Source organism: Mirounga leonina, unplaced genomic scaffold, assembly GCF_011800145.1.
Source record: "Mirounga leonina isolate KUSES-001 unplaced genomic scaffold, KU_Mleo_1.0 Mir_125, whole genome shotgun sequence".
In the NCBI taxonomy this organism is placed as follows: domain Eukaryota; kingdom Metazoa; phylum Chordata; class Mammalia; order Carnivora; family Phocidae; genus Mirounga; species Mirounga leonina.
The window spans coordinates 11,781,875-11,796,719 of record NW_023270305.1 but is presented as its reverse complement, the minus strand read 5'-3'; the positions used below and the strand labels follow the sequence as shown (position 1 = coordinate 11,796,719).

The window sequence follows — 14,845 nt, the reverse complement described above, 5'->3', positions numbered from 1 at the left end:
CATCTGTTAGCTGAATTTCATGACCTAAGGCTAAGAGTTTTAAAAATTCCAATTGTCTATGGCGCCTCGGTGGCGCAGTCGGCTGGGTGTCTGACTCTTGGTTTCAATTCAGGTCATGATCTCAACGTGAGATTAAGCCACATGCTGGCTTAATGTAGAGTCTGCTTAAGTTTCTTTTCCTCTCCCTCTGCCCCTTCCCCCTGCACTCTCTCTCAAATAAATAAATCTTGAAAAGAATTTTAAAAATTAAAAATTCCAATTGTGGGGCGCCTGGCTGGCTCAGTCAGTAGAGCATGCAACTCTTGATCTCAGGGTCATAATTTCGAGCCCCACGTTGGGTGTAGAAATTACTTAAAAATAAAATCTTCAAAAATTCCAATTGTTTGGCAATTTTGTGGCCTGTCCCAGTTAAAAGACCTTGAATTCTGTAGATAAATATTGAGCACCTACTCTGTGCCGGGTCTGTGTGTGCTAAGATGCTGAGGATATACTTGTAATCAGTCTTCTACACCAAGCATCTAAGGCTATTTTTCACTCTGCTTTTAAGAGTACAAGGGATGATTGTGTTCACGCACATGAATGTGTATGGACGTGTGCCAGAGCGGCTTTACATTCACCTAGGTTAAATTTTGAGTTTCTAAGATTTTGTATGAGTAGACTGGACATTTGAAAATGACTGATATGACACAGATCTCATTACCACTCTCCTTAACAACTCGGTGGCTCTCACAGGACAATGTCCAAACTTGTTAGCATACTGTCTCATAATTTTCTGCATCATCTTGTAAGAGCGCCAGTAAAGCAGGGCCTGCAAAGCCTAGCATATCCTTTCCAGGTGCTAGTCAGTAGTTACTTGCATTTGTTTGTTTTGGTTCTTTTAGTAGGTGTCTCCCATGACCACTGAGCCTATGAATACTCTAAGATCTTTTTTCAGTTCCACAGTGGACACCTGAAGTGGTCCTTGATGCCATTTTTAACTTTATCCTATTGGTGTCACAGCAGAAAACAAGAGTATGTCTCTTATACAGGCAAAGTTCTGAGAAATTATCGGACCATTTGTGTCACTGAGAAAAGCTGGGAACTAAGACATTCTGAAGGAAAAACCCCAGAAAGGAATGAGTGCAGCACCCTCTGGCTGGTCTGCTCCCACAACAGAAGTGAGACCAGGGATTGGGTGATTAAAAGCAAAGCACCCCCTTTCTCATTTCTTTTCCTCCATCTTAAAGCACTACCTCTTAACTCCTCGATCCTCAGCAGAGGAATACAGCCAGGGCTTCCTGGAGACAAAAAGGGTAGATGAAGCAGCCAAGATGAGGTGGACCCGTATCATATGTATGACATTATGTGACATGTATCAGTGAATCTATGCGGGAAGCTAAGTACTAACCCACCAGCCTCTCCTCAATCTTAATTCCAAGTCCTCACTGACAGAATAACCCTGACTATGGCTAAGAACTTTCCTCACCTATGTCAAAAGAAAAAATTTAGCCACATTGCCCCAGGCTCCTTTCACAAACACACAACCCACACCAGTAAGTGGGCTGATTATAAAACCTAACTGGGAATTCCCATAAGTTACAGTAAATATAGATGAAAATAAGCAGTGTATATGGAAACAAGTTCAGAATCATACCTTCTCAGAAATAATACCCCAATGTAAGAGCAAAACTAGATGAAACTAAGCAGTAAACACAAAAACAACCTCAGAACCACACATTCTTTCAAAAGTAACTTCCCAGTGTGAGTTAGTGTATGACTCCAAGACCTAACACACCTTCCTTTGTTCAGGCACGGTGTTCTTGTCCCTCTGGGTGAGGGGAACTCGTCCCTCTAAGTCCAAACACAGAAATTGCAAGGTCACATAAGTGCTCAAATCCTATGTTGGATTGCTAGGCTATGGGGTTTGAACACAGTATATTCCTTCAGTTATTCAGAGAAGAATTCTGAGCCTATGAGGCGAGTGGCAAGTTAATACCTACCTGGCAGGGCTGCTTAAGAGGGTTGGTGGCAATTTTATTTAAAAATATATAGAACAAGGGGCGCCGGGGTGGCTCAGTTGGTTAAGCGACTGCCTTCGGCTCAGGTCATGATCCTGGAGTCCCTGGATCGAGTCCCGCATCGGGCTCCCTGCTCGGCAGGGAGTCTGCTTCTTCCTCTGACCCTCCCGACCCTCCCCCCTCTCATGTGCTCTCTCTCAGTCTCTCTCTCTCAAATAAATAAATAAAATCTTTAAAAATATATATATATAGAGAGAGAGAACAAGGCCCAGCATGTACAAAACTCACATCATAGCTATTATGTTTATTATCATTGCTGGCTACTTGGAAGGCTCCTTTCCACTCGTTCCCAAGGGCAACTGGCTTATGTAGTCCTTAAAGCACTTCCTTCCTACAATAAGGATGGACAGGAATTTGTCAAGCACAGAGCCTTTATTTTACATATCATTTCCAAAGAGGACATTGTGTAAGTCAGCAGCCAACAGAATTTCTAAGAGAGAAAGTGACAGCAAAGGTAACTGGCTCAAGTCCCTCTGTGTATACCATGTACATTTCATGTCTGAGCACCTTGTGGGTCTGGCTTAAGTAAGGCAGTGTAGATTGTGCGAACAAGAAATCTGTATTCTGTGGTCAGAAATGGCTACGACATGCATCACGCAAAATGCACAACCTGAAATGTTTTGATCGGCAACCGAAGTTTCCTCAAGCAAAGATGCGCGTGAACGATGATGAACACATACAGAACAACTTGGGCAGAGCATGGATAATGCTGTGGGGCAGTGAGGTTAGCGCACTGATCAAGAGCCCCAAGCAGGAGGAGCCGTCCCAGTGGCAGAGCAGGCTAGGAGGGCGAGCAGCAGCCAACTCCAGCCCCCTCGAGTTCCTTCCTGCCTTCACTCTAAGTTGAGCAGCTCCACGTCAAAGATGAGGGTGGCATTGGGAGGGATGACACCAGGGTGGCCCGTGGCTCCATACGCCACATCGGGGGTGCAGGTCAGCTTCGCCCTCTGCCCCAAGCTCATCTAGCAGGGATGGGGGCAGATGGGGAGAGGAGAAAGAGGACCCAGCTTGATTTAAAAGAAAAAAGTAAGATAACTATGGCATTTTCCCACACCATCCTCAAGGTAACTCTGAAGTTCTGAGATGAATTTTCTATGTGGCACACTGTAGTGATGCAGAATTTAGATTCAGCCTCAGACTAGCAGAGGCTTCACTGTGGGGCAATAACTTCTACCAAGTAGTCCCAAATTCATTCATCCAGCAACCACTGCTGGTTATTCAATTAGTGCATGGCCCCAACACTTCGAATTGTTCATAATTGTTCCTCACCCTCCTCCAAAAGAATCGAAAGAGGGTGTAGGGCACGTGAAGTACACACTCAAGGAGGTAACAGGAGCACATTAAAGACGTGAAGTAATCAGAGGCCACCGCAAGGTGGGGAGGGCTGAGAGACCTACTCTAACAGAGCACCGTGTGGCCTTCAGAGACCAAGGGAGAAGGGCATGAACCGGGGCTCATCACGGCAGTCATCCAGAACACCTGGCACTGGTGGGACAGGTGAAATTTGAATAAATCGATTTTTAAATTTTGAAGAATCAACTCAAAAATTTGAATGGATCGGTTAATAGTACTGTATCAGTGTTAGTGTGTAATTGATCACAAACTCATGTAATTTGATCATTGTACTATGGTTGTGTAAAATGTTCACACGTGGGGAAGCTGGGCAAAGAATACATGGGAATTACTTCTGTGATATTTTTGCAAGTCTGAAATTTTTAAGTTAAAAAAAAAACAACAAACAAAAGAAACCTTGGCCTCCTCACCCCCCAACCCTCCTGCTGCCTCAGTCCCAGACAGCTGGTAGCTCACAGGCCTCCGAAGCTAGTTCTGAGCAAGCCCGGAGGGACGTGCTTGGAATGAGAGCCCCCTGTGACTTAAAGGAGTCATGCTGGCAATGAGAGGGATGGGGTGGGGGCACAAAGCCAGGGACGGAATCTGGATGGCGTCCCTGGCAGCAGGGGCAAAGCCGTGGAGGTCTGTGATAGGGCAAGGGCAGCATACGGAGTCCAGGCTCCAACTCCCTGAATCCCCCCTACTGAGGATTCCCATCCTACCTGGGCTGCACCCTCTTCAAAACCCTTGATGACTTCCTGTTTGCCAATTCTGAACTTGAAAGGTTTGTTTCTGTCTCTGGACGAATCGAATTTCTTCCCATTTTGGAGCATTCCTGTGAAAGCAAGAAGAGGATGGAGAAGAGCGGCGGTCATGAGTTAACTCCCAGGTCTGGGGCCGCATGTCTAAAATAGAATTCCTAGGGGCGCCTGGGTGGCTCAGTCGTTAAGCGTCTGCCTTGGGCTCAGGTCATGGTCCCGGGGTCCTGGGATCGAGCCCCACATCGGGCTCCCTGCTCCACGGAAAGCCTGCTTCTCCCTCTCCCCCTCCCCCTGCTTGTGTTCCCTCTCTCGCTGTGTCTCTCTCTGTCAAATAAATAAATAAAATCTTTAAAAAATAATAATAATAAAATAAATAAATAAAATAAGATAGAATTCCTATTCTGCACAAACCTGCGCCTCTTCCAATCTCCCCACTTGTCCTATCACCCAAGCAAGAAACCCAGATATTTTGCTCTGCCTTACCCCACATGCAGCCTATCATGAAGTCCTACTCATCTCTGCAATCTACCTACTTTCTCCATTTCTACTGCCACCACCCCGTGTCTGCACCATGTCCCCATCATGTCTCACCTGTGTAGGGAACACCCTCTAAATGGTCTTTCCACTCCACTCTCACTCCTCCGTTACAGCCTCCACACACCTTCCAGAGTGACTGTCTTTTATAAACCTATATCTGATCATGTTACTCCCTTGCTTAAAACACGTCAATAGCTCCCAGAGGCAGAATCTAAATGCCTGCACTGCACACAGGCACTTCAAGATCCGGAGACTGCCTGCCTGATAACCCTCTCTCTGCTCTCCCCTACCTTTCCTTCCCCCCATGTCCTATTCAGGTCACACCCTTCTCAAATACCTCTGCGCTTTCCAACATTTTCTGTGCCACTTCCTCAGCCCGAGGATGTTTCTGCCTCAGGTTGCATCCTTACCTGCTTTTCACAAGGTTCCCCTAACATGCAAAACCCAAAGGCCATATCATCCCTTCCTGCAATGAACTGAGCAAAGTGACCCAGTCAAGGGTGGCCTCCAGACCCCATAAAAAGGGCCTGTTTGAACGCGGAACACCTCAATGTTGTCTCCAGCAGTTTAGAGCATCCCTGAGCCTCCAGATGTAGTTGCCTTGTCATCCCTGATGTACAAATACTGTCTCATTTCTGCTGTCTAAGGCTCAAGAGCTGTTTTTCTGTTTTTAGTTCGTACTGGTGATTGGCTCGAAGATCAGACCTTCTGTAAACGATGCTCTCCCACGATTTCTTCCTGCAGTCCACAGACCACAACAAAAGGCAATTTGAGACCAGAGAAAGATCTGGCCTGTAAGTTCAGAGACTGGATTCTGACTTCATGCTGGCACTAACTCACTGTGTAAAGTTAGGCAAATCACTTCCTTTGTCATGGCCTCAGATTTGCCATGTTTAACATAGGAGGTCTGGACAGGCTTAATGTCTGAGCATCTGTGACTCCACTTCCTAATTCCTACAAATGTATAAATGTATACGAGGCACAGTCTCATTTTCCTACTTTCTGCGTAGAATGAAATGGACTCTTGCCCTGGGTACGAAATCAGGCAAAGGAGAAAACCCTGTGGCTACACAAATGGATACTAAGGAGATCAGATACAAACTCATGCATACACACAGGTTGCTAAGATATTCAGAGATACCCATGCGTGCTCTTGGGCACTTATGGACACACATTCAGAAGAAAGACCCTAATGGTCAAACAGATGCTAAGAAATTAGATCCACGAATCTACATACATTCACAAAGACACATACTTGGACAAATACACATATGGATATGCACACACACTCCCTTTGAAGATTGGCTTTCTCATTCCCCAATTTCTTTAGGTTTCATATGATTTAATATACTTCAGACCATGTACAGTTATCTACTGCTACAAGTTCAGTCAAAACCATGCAGCCCAGAAACAGACCCACATATATATGGTTACCTGATTCAACAAAGGTGTCATGGCAATGCAACAGATAAAGGATGATTTTTTTAAAATTAATGTTGCTAGATCAACTGCATATCTTTATGGAGAAAAAAAATGAACCCTGACCCTTAACTTATGCACACATAAAAATCGATTCCAGATGAATCTCAAACTTAAATATGAAAATAAAATAATAAAGCTTCTACAAGATAACAAACAAGAATATCTTCATGACCTAGGGACAGACAAAGCTTTCTTAACTGGGGAGACAAACCATAGGAGACTCTTAATCTCAGGAAACAAACTGAGGATTGCTGGAGTGGAGGGGGGTGGGAGGGATGGGTGGCTGGGTGATGGACACTGGGGAGGGTATATGCTATGGTGAGCACTGTGAATTGTGTAAGACTGATGAATCACAGACCTGTACCCCCTGAAACAAATAATACATTATATGTTAATAAAAAAATAAATAAAACACAAAAGTGGGGGAAGGAGGACTATGAAAATAATAAATAAATAAATAAGATTCCTGAACTGAACACAAAAGTACTAACTATAAAGGAAAAGACCGATATGTAGAACTTCATTAAAATTAAGAACTTCGGGCGCCTGGGTGGCTCAGTTGGTTAAGCGACTGCCTTCGGCTCAGGTCATGAACCTGGAGTCCCTGGATCGAGTCCCGCATCGGGCTCCCTGCTCGGCAGGGAGCCTGCTTCTCCCTCTGACCCTCCCCCCTCTCATGTGCTCTCTGTCTCTCTCATTCTCTCTGTCTCAAATAAATAAATAAAATCTTTAAAAAAAAAGTTAAGAACTTCTAGGGATGCCTGGGTGGCTCAGTTGGTTAAGCGTCTGCCTTCAGCTCAGGTCATGATCTCAGAGTCCTGCATCAGGAGCCTGCTTCTCCCTTTCCCTCTGCTGCTCCCCCTCCTTGTGCTCTCTCTCTGTCCAATAAATAAATAAAATCTTAAAAAAATAAAATAAAATAGGGATGCCTGGGTGGCTCAGTCGGTTGAGTGTTTGCCTTCGGCTCAGGTCATGATCCCAGAGTCTTGGGATCCAGTGCCGCATGGGACTCCCTGATCAGCAGGGAGCCTGCTTCTCCCTCTCCCTCTGCCTGCTGCTCCCCCTGCTTGTGTTCTCTCTCTCTCTCTCTGACAAATAAACAAAACCTTAAAAAAAATAAAGAACTTCTATTCATAAAATGCCATTAAGAGAGTAAAAAGACAAGGCCTGGCATGGGAGGTGATTGGAATCAGTATAACTAACAAAAGACTCATATCTAGAATATATAAAGAATTCCTGGGGCACCTGGGTGGCTCAGTCAGTTAAGCGTCTGACTCCTGATTTCAGCTCAGGTCATGATCTCAAGGTTGTGAGATTGAGCCCCAGGTCAGGCTCTGTGCTGGGCATGAAGCCTGCTTAAGATTCTCTCTCTCCCTCTGGCTCTGTCCCCCCACCCCGTGCTCTCTCTCTCTAAAAAATAAATAAATAAATAATAATAATAATAATAATAATAATAATAATAATAATAATTCCCATAAGTCAATAAGAAAAAGACAGCCAACTCAATTTTTATAATTGGGCAAAACTTGAGCAGACTAAAGAGGATATCCAAAAGGCCAGTAAGCACATGAAAAGGTACTCAACTTCATTAGTCATCAGGGCAATGCAAATCAAAAACCACTGGACACCCACCTCAGTGGGCCAAAAACAAAACAAAAACATGATGATGCCAAGTGTTGATGAGGATGCAGGAGAACTGGAACTCTCATACATGGCTGGTGGCAGTGGAAATTGGCATTACTACTTTGGGAAGCTGTTTAACAGTATCTTTTAAAGCTGAGCTTGGTATATAACCCTATGCCCAAGTAACTCCACTTCTGGGTGTATACCAACCGAAATGTGTACATATGTGCACCAAAAGACACCTACAAGATGGTTCAAAGCAATATTATTCATAATAGCCAGAAACCATCAATAACCCGAATGTTCATCAATTGTTGAAAAGATAAATTATAGTATATTCATCATACAATGAACTGTATGGGAATAAAAAAGAACAAATCAGGGGTGCCTGGGTGACTCAATCAGTTAAGCATCTGACTCTTGATTTCAGTTCAAGTCATGATCTCAGGGTTGTGGGATCGAGCCCTGAGTCGGGCTCCATGGTCAGCGCAGAGTCTACTTGATATTCTTTCTCTCCCTCTCCCTCTGCCCTTCCCCCCACTCATGTGTGCATTGTCTCTCTCTCTCAAATAAATAAATAAATCTTAAAAAAAAAAGAACAAACCACTCTCACAGACATAATCTCACAGACATAATATTGAGTAAAATAAGCCAAACACAAAAGAGTACATACTCTATGATTCCATTTATATGATACTCAATAACAGGCCAAGCCAATTGATGGGGACAAAGGTGTGAATGCTGGTTACCTTCAAGGAGATGTAATGACTAGGAGGAGGCATGAAGGAGATGCCTGGGCCTGGGGGTTCGGGAAATGTATGTGTTGGTCTGGGTAGTGGTTATATATAAATGTAATCACTTTGACAAATTTCACTGAGCTGTACATCTTAGATTTATGTTCTCTACTGTGTTTATGTTTAATTAAAAAGTTTACCAAAAAGTCCCATACAGTCTCCTGCTGGGTTTGATGAGACAGTCCCTCCCCAAACCAGAGGCACTCATTGCTGATGTTAGTGTTTGGGGTTTTTTTTTAATTTTTTATTTATTTTTGAGAGAGAGAGAATGACAGAGAGAGAGAATGAGAGGGGTGAGGGTCAGAGAGAGAAGCAGACTCCCTGCTAAGCAGGGAGCCCAAAGTGAGACTCGATCCCAGGACTCCAGGATCATGACCTGAGCTGAAGGCAGTCGCTTAACCAACTGAGCCACCCAGGCGCCCCTGATGTTAGTGTTTAATGCACATCACCTGCTCTCTGTATCTACTATGAAAAGTCTTTGCAAAAGGATCTTGTGGTTTTAGTAACTTGATAAGTACTGCTCTGTCTACAACATGTAGAACAGATAAATCAATTACACAGGTCAGAGGCCCCAGAGGACTCATGGTAATTAGGCCACATCACCGGGAGATAAAACACAGCTCTAGCCCACTGACGTCAGCGACCAGCAACACAGCTGTTGAGAAATACCCACACTGTCTGCCTAGATTTAACCTGGCACTTCGCACTGGCCCAGAGAACTGCTAAAAATGGCCCATCTGAATACGTCCTAGGAATTAAACTGGCCTTGTTGTCTGCTAAGTGGTTGTCACCAAGTTTGCCACATTGGGAAGCAGGTCACAAGGCAGAGCACTCACCCCTCTGGGAACAAATACCTGCTCGTGATCTTCCTACCAGCAGTCCTCAGGAACTCCATCTAGAATGTTCCTCAGCCCACCTGACCTTCCAGGACAGAGCATCCAGGAGGGATCAGCAGAGATGTGGGGCCCTCCTCCCACTCCCACAGCACCCTGAGATAGGCCCTGCTGTCCCCCCCCGCCCAAACACACTGCATCAGAGCCTCTGGATCACTGGTCTCTCCCACTCCCCAGAGCCCCAAAGAAGGAAGGAATCCTCCCTTTTCATCCGTGTGTCCCCAGTGCCCAGCACAGCATCTACTAACAGTAGGTGAGTCGAATAGTCTATTTTTGAAAAAAGAAAGGAAATGCTGAGGAAGTCAACCTCCTCTTCTCTAATAATATTGTAGGAGGAAAAAGGAGTCTGCAGGGAAGATCAGGGCTCTCAGAGCTTTAAGAAGGGATTTCTAACTATCAGACAGAACCAGGAGGGCCAGGCTCCACGCTGCCCACAACAGAGGGAAGAGAATGGAGGTGCTTGGCTCAGTTAGAGGCTGGCTCCCCAGACGGCTCCTGCTGGTACAAGTGGGGAAGGGGTAACCTTGCAAGCCTCCTTTCCTATACGCACAATGCTGGCTCGGAGAAGTGGGGGGACAGCTGGACAGAGGGAGACTTGGCTGTCTTAGGCTTTGGGCCTGATCCAGGGAGCAGATACCTCTGGAGAGGAGTATCAGAGGAGAGATCTCCCTTGGAAGGGGCAGGTCTGGGTGAAGGCTGAGGGAGCAAAGCCTACCTGTGTAATGCACCACACACGTCTGTCCCTTCTTGGGAAATGTCCTTCCTGCAAGGAGACATGAGGGCAGATGAATGAATAAGTTATTGGAAAAAGTCACCTGGGATGTTCAGGTGCGAGTGACCCAGAGGTCTGGCCCACATTCCCCTCCATACAATGGAGATGCCCATGGTTCTAGTTCTGGCTCTGTGCCTCGTATGAGCCAGATTAGTCACTTCACCTCTCTTTATTTGATTTGAACTTTATTCCCTTGCATTCCTCAACTCCACTCTCCCCTTGTTATTTTCCTTTCTTTGATTGCTCCTTTTACTTTCCTTTATCCATTCCACAAACATTTATTGACAGCCTACTATGTGCCTGGACCAGATCCCAGAAACACAGAGCAATCTATGAACTCACGGGGAAGTTAGGGAAACAGACACATAAATAAATAATAGATTATAATGCAGGATGATGACTGCAATCAAGGATTAATAAGCATAATCATTCACAAATATTTACAGAATACCTACTCTACGTGAAGCCTGGGCCCGATTTCAGGGACCCGGCAGTAAACCATACAGACAAGATCCCTGCTCCTCTGGAGTTTACATTCTAATGGAGGAAAACAAACAGTAGTCAAACAAACAAGACAGTTATAAATTATGATAATTCTCTAAGGGAAAGAAACACAATGACAAGTTAAAGAGAGACACAATGGACAGACCATTTTAGAAAGGGTGGTCCAGGATGGCCTCTCAGAAAAGGTGACCTTTGGGCTGAATCTTGAAGGATGAGCAAGATGCTGGGAAAAGCACTGCAGGAAGAGGGAGCTGCAAGTGCATAAACCTTGAGGCAGGAAAGGATTGGTGCATTTGCAGAAGAGAAAGAAGGCCCAGTGACTGGAAAGGAGAGGGAGAGGGAGACAAGTGGGAAAGAGCCGGATCATGTGGGGCATCGCGGAGGCCACTGGAGGGTTTTAAGCAAGAGAATGACATAATCTGAATTAAGATTTTATAAGATCACTCTGGCTGCTGTGTGTAGGATGGACGATTAGGCGCCTGTTGCAATAATCCAGACAGGAAATCAATTATGGCTTGAACTAATGTGGTGGCAGCAGAGAAGAGAGCAAAATAGATATATTTGGGAAATGGGGCTGACAGGGTACATTAATGGAGTGGAGATGGGGTCCAGGATGAGGGAGAAGGAGAAATCGAGTCCAATGCTTGGGTTTTCAGTTTGGGCAATCGGATGGACAGTGGAACTAATTCCAGGTGGGAAAGACTGGGGAGGAGCAGATTTGAGCAGGTGGCAATCTTGAAATGCCTATTAGACATCTGAGTTTATATTGCAAGTAGGCAGATGGAGAGTCTGCACTGGAGGTATAAATCTGGGTGGAATTTAAAGCCACAGGCCTGGATAACAAAGCTCCGGGAGGTTAACAACTGAGCCAACATGTTGAGGACTCTACGGGGAGTCAGGGAAAGCATCAGAGAGGAGATAGGGGTTAAACTGGGTCTTAGAGGATTAATAGTTTGCCAGAGGAAGTAAAGGGAGATAATCTGGGAAGAGCGAACAACACATTCAAAGGCCCAGAGTCGAGCACTATTGGGAGCCCTGTCTGGCTCACTGCTGCAACCCCAGGGCCTAGCACATAGTACATGTTCAATAAATATTTGCAGAATGACTGGTGTGTTTAACCACTTTGCAGGCAGCTTGCTGAAGCTAGAGAAAAAGGTGGTGGTGGGGCAGGGGCTGTAGTAAGAGAGGAGGCTCTCCTATGGAAGGTAGGACTAGGCTAGATTACTGGATTATCTGTCTGGAGAAGGAAAGGGAAGTTCATTAAAACACAAGGCAGGGGGTGGGGTGGGGGGAGCAGAATGAGATGGGAACAGTCAAACATGCATTTTAAAGGGTCCTCAGGCTATGGTGTGGAAACTAGGTGGTGAGTTAGGGAGACCCAGTGGAAGGCAGAGAGGTGAGACTGGAGATGGGGAGACCAGTTTAGAGGATTTGCAGAAATCCAGGTCAGAGATGATGGTGACCGAAACCAGGGCAGGGCCTAAAGGGATGGAGCCTAGAGATTTTCAGCAGAAGGACCAAGTTCTGTCAGACTTGCTGTGGGGCTCAACCAAGAACCAGTGTCCCCAGTGTGAACAGTATAGTAGCTTGGCCCTTCTGTGCTTTATTGACTCAAGGGTTTAGACTGTTAAAAGCAGAAGGCCAAAGCTCTTTCAGGCTTTCTCTAAAAATCTAATCTCCCTCAAGAGAAAATGCCCCTTGTCCTTGGCCAGGGAGGAAGGATAACCAGAGAAAATTCTAAAGGCTACTCTGAGCCAGGGAAGAGAGAAGAGGCCTCCAGCCCCCTGGCAGGACTCAGTGGCAGTGCTCTAGGATGTGACGAGGTCTCAGGGTGATGCTTCCTGGGACCCAGCATCAAGGTTCCCAGCGTGGGCAAAGAAATCTGTACTGCCTGGTGATAGGGGTAGGGGCTGGCACCTCTAGGGACCACTGCCTTTTAACAAGGAGGGTGGCCTGGAACCAAGAGGTCCTCCAATTTCTTAGGAGGGGTGGGGGCTGTCAGTTTTATCTCACATGAAGTTTGTCTGTCAAATTCTGCAGAAATGGGGGCTCTGGACTGGATTAAGTTTCATTTAAAAAATTTAAAAATGGCTATTCCTTGCACATCCAGACCCAGTTATACAAGAGATGCCTGGCTTGGGAAAGTGAGTGGTGCCAGTCCTGGGGGCAGGGAAAAGGGAGTAACAGAGGAGTGCTTGGGAGTGGGGAGGACAAGGAACATGAGTTGTTTTGGACTTGCTGAATTAGGTATCCGTGGGACATCCAGGAAGAGGTCGAGCAGCAGCTGGATAAATGGACCACCTTGAACTCGGGTCGGAGATCTGGGCTGGAGGCTTAAGTTTGGAGGCCATCGGTTTGCAGACGGTAATGAAAGCCATGGGAGTGTACAGGATGGCTGGAGAGGCTGAGTGGGGCGGGGAGGATAAAGCAAGATGCAGAGGCGGCGGAGGGAGCGCTTCTTCCTTCCCAGACTGGCTGGGTCCCCACAACGTCTCACCGCCCAGCCCACAGGGGCCGCCCGACCGGAGGCCCGGAGGGGGGCGCGTTAGAAAGGGTTGCCCCAAGCTGAAGGGATCCCTTCCAGCTCTCCCCAGAGCTCACCTAGCAGGGCAGGGAAAGCAGAGCTAAAGCCGTGCCCTGGGAAATCAGCAGTAGCAGATAACTGAGAGGTTCCAGCCGCGGCAGCGGCGGCCCGAGGCCCCCGGGGCGGTGGCGGGCCGCAGACCCCCGCCTCCTGGCCGCCGCCTTCGATCCCCTAGGTGAGCCGGCGCGGAAGGGGTTGGTGGAGAATCGTCTGCTAGACCCCCAACAATCCTATCTGGGGTCTCCTCCCGCCGCCCCCATCCTATGCCCGCCCCCGATTCAGCACCCTCCGCGCCACCTCGGAATCAGACCCCCGCCCTCCCGGCTCCGCCCCGGGACCCTTCCTCCTCCCCCGGCTCCGCCGCCCGGTACCGTCTCCCGGGGAGATGGTCTCGATCTCCACGCCCATCGCAGTCCCACTGGCCCCGCCTCCGAGGGTCCCCGCTGCTGCCCCGACCCCGGCTCTGCTCCGGCCCTGGCCCCACTGGCGCTCCGGCTCGCCTCCCCGCCGCCACTGCAGAGCCGGAGGAGGTGCGGCGGGAGTCGGGACCTGCGCGGGGAGGGGCCACGGGGAAGGGGGCGGCGGGGCGGAGCGGCGCGGAAAGGTGGGGTCGACTGGGGCGGGGCCCGGGGGAAGGGACCCTGACGCGGCTGCTCCCGAGCTTGGCCAGGTTAACGGTCATTTACTGGGGAGGATGGTGAGGGAGGCATGAGACACACGCGCATCTATCCATCCATCCATTTATCCATCGATCTATCCATCCGTTCAACACAGATTTATCTGGCATCTACTCTGTGCTAAGCTCTGGGGAGTCAACCCGGTCCCACAGACTAGGGGAAAGCCGGCAACTAAACCAACACTTTAAATAGATGCGCTCACTGGAGTTCAGAACGTTATGGAAGCACGTGAGAGGTACTTACCCTAGCTCGACTGCCCGGAATGTAGGAGCATTCTGGGGGAGGCACCGGGGTGGGGGTGGAGGGGTAGTCGGAGGGGCATGGGAGGGAGGGAGGAAACCAGTCATTACCCTACGGCAACCACCTAAACCCCTCTTCACCATCACGCGTAGTTCTGCCCCACTCACAGGTAGATTCCCACCTTTCAAGGCAAAGAACTGCGCCCTGCGGATACCAATTAAATTAAGGCAGAATCGCTGTCGCCAAAGAAGGAAATTTGTGACGGGTGGGGACGCAGAGAGTTAGTTACAGCGTGGAGTGATTCGTGCTGTGGGATGAATGAGTAAATTGTACCTTGAGCGCCTCTTCACGCCAGACCCTTCACCTCCACCCAAAAGAGTTTCAGGAATTTGGAAAGATACCTGTAGAGGAGATAACATTTGCTTGAAGAATGAATGGAACTTGAATTTTTCCCTCTCTTTTTCTCTCATTTTTCCCTGCAGCGTTCTAAAAATTGACGTGAAAGCAGATTCTGACCAGTGGTACTGGAATATAGGCACGGGGAGAAAAGCCTGAGCAGAGGCATCCAGAGTGGGCCCTAGAGTGTTCT

General features: G+C 47.5%; 1 protein-coding gene across 2 annotated transcripts; it reads right to left on the bottom strand.

The window, feature by feature from the left end:
• Positions 1–2,410: 2,410 nt before the first annotated feature.
• On the bottom strand, positions 2,411–14,064 carry FKBP1B (FKBP prolyl isomerase 1B). Of its 2 annotated transcripts, none has more exons than XM_035000449.1 (4): positions 13,711–14,064; positions 10,195–10,242; positions 4,112–4,224; positions 2,411–3,064 (listed from the first exon to the last, which is right to left on the bottom strand). In XM_035000449.1, exons 1-4 carry the CDS (start codon positions 13,745–13,747, stop codon positions 3,020–3,022), a joined length of 243 nt encoding a protein of 80 aa, XP_034856340.1. In that variant the 5' UTR covers positions 13,748–14,064; the 3' UTR covers positions 2,411–3,019. The 2 variants fall into 2 exon arrangements, with proteins under 2 accessions (XP_034856340.1, XP_034856338.1); XM_035000447.1 differs by having other exon boundaries at positions 2,411–3,019.
• Between the last annotated feature and the right edge of the window lie 781 nt (positions 14,065–14,845).

What these genes read in the sequence shown, in the direction of transcription:
- FKBP1B (XM_035000447.1), bottom strand. Translation starts at nt 13,747, where the DNA reads ATGGGCGTGGAGATCGAGACCATCTCCCCGGGAGACG. An exon ending in GACCATCTCCCCGGGAGACG is followed by an intron (nt 10,243 to 13,710) that starts GTACCGGGCGGC and finishes GTCTCCTTGCAG; the next exon opens with GAAGGACATTTCCCAAGAAG. An exon ending in GTGTGTGGTGCATTACACAG is followed by an intron (nt 4,225 to 10,194) that starts GTAGGCTTTGCT and finishes TTGCTTTCACAG; the next exon opens with GAATGCTCCAAAATGGGAAG.